Source organism: Dinoponera quadriceps, unplaced genomic scaffold (genome assembly GCF_001313825.1).
Source record: "Dinoponera quadriceps isolate SergipeBrazil2010 unplaced genomic scaffold, ASM131382v1 scaffold5405, whole genome shotgun sequence".
NCBI classification, from domain to species: domain Eukaryota; kingdom Metazoa; phylum Arthropoda; class Insecta; order Hymenoptera; family Formicidae; genus Dinoponera; species Dinoponera quadriceps.
This window is the reverse complement of record NW_014559364.1, coordinates 488-1,519: the sequence shown is the minus strand read 5'-3', so window position 1 is coordinate 1,519 and position 1,032 is coordinate 488. Positions and strand designations below refer to the sequence as shown.

At 40.9% G+C, this 1,032-nt stretch overlaps 1 protein-coding gene across 1 annotated transcript; it reads left to right on the top strand.

Moving 5' to 3' along the window:
* Window positions 1-464: 464 nt before the first annotated feature.
* LOC106750386 (ras-related protein RABG3d-like) lies at window positions 465-988 on the top strand (the record flags this gene model as incomplete). The annotated part of the gene is made up of 1 exon (XM_014630717.1): window positions 465-988. A coding segment is annotated over exon 1 (524 nt), but the record flags the coding sequence as incomplete, so codon positions are not given.
* Window positions 989-1,032: the final 44 nt, after the last annotated feature.

Here is a 1,032-nt window from a genome sequence, read left to right as displayed (position 1 = left end):
ACGGTACTTAAATCGTTATTTAACGATTATTTAAGGATGTATCGTAAAAAAATGGAAAAAAAGAGTGGACAATCGACCGATTGTTTCTTTTTTTCCTTTTTCTTTTTCTCTTTTTTTTTACGAAACGTTCGTTAAATAATCGTTAAATATTGATTTACGAATCGTTAAATTACGATTACGTTTCGTGGAAAAAAAAGGGAAAGGTCCATTTGTTTTGTTCGAAGGGTATAAAATACGGAGTTTTTTTTCCTCGGTTTAGTGACGTGCATAATAGAAAATGACGTGGCACCTCACTGGTCAAAATATAAAGGTTTCGACCTATCCTTAACCGGAAATTCATCCCTACTAACCCGAGCCTATATAAGGGCCTCGCGACGGAAACAAGACAGTTTCAGTCCGCTCACGGTACGAAACACTTGTACGACATACCAGTACGAAACACAAGTTCGAAGAATACGTCGAAGATGTCGTCCGCAAGCACAGATCTCTCAAGTGGCAACAAGCGTGTGAAAATAAAAATATTAATTCTCGGCGATCGAGGCGTTGGGAAAACATCAGCTGCACGGAAATTCGTGGGGAATACGTGCGAAATTATAAGCCAAGGAATCTTGCGCAAATCTGTACGTGTCAACGACAAGCTATACGAATTGAACGTGTTTGACACCGTCTCCGTTGAAGAATTTGGAGAAGTACCACCAGAGTACAAGGACGTCGACATATGTCTTCTGATGTACTCAGCAAGCGATCTGAGTAGTTTCAAAAACTTGACGTATTGGATATCCAAGTTCAAGAAAGAAGCGAACATTAAAAATGCCGATACGTTCCCTTTCGTCGTTGTTGGCAACAAGCAGGACGTCCCCGATTATGCCAGACTAATTTCAAGAAAAGAAGCGGATGATTGGTGCTGGAACAATAATCTTTGGCACTCAGAAATATCAACCAAAGAGGAGCCCACCATCAACCGAATATTTGGAGTAGGGATGGCATTGTACGTGCGTCGACAAGAGGAATTGGGACAGACAAGTGGAGCTA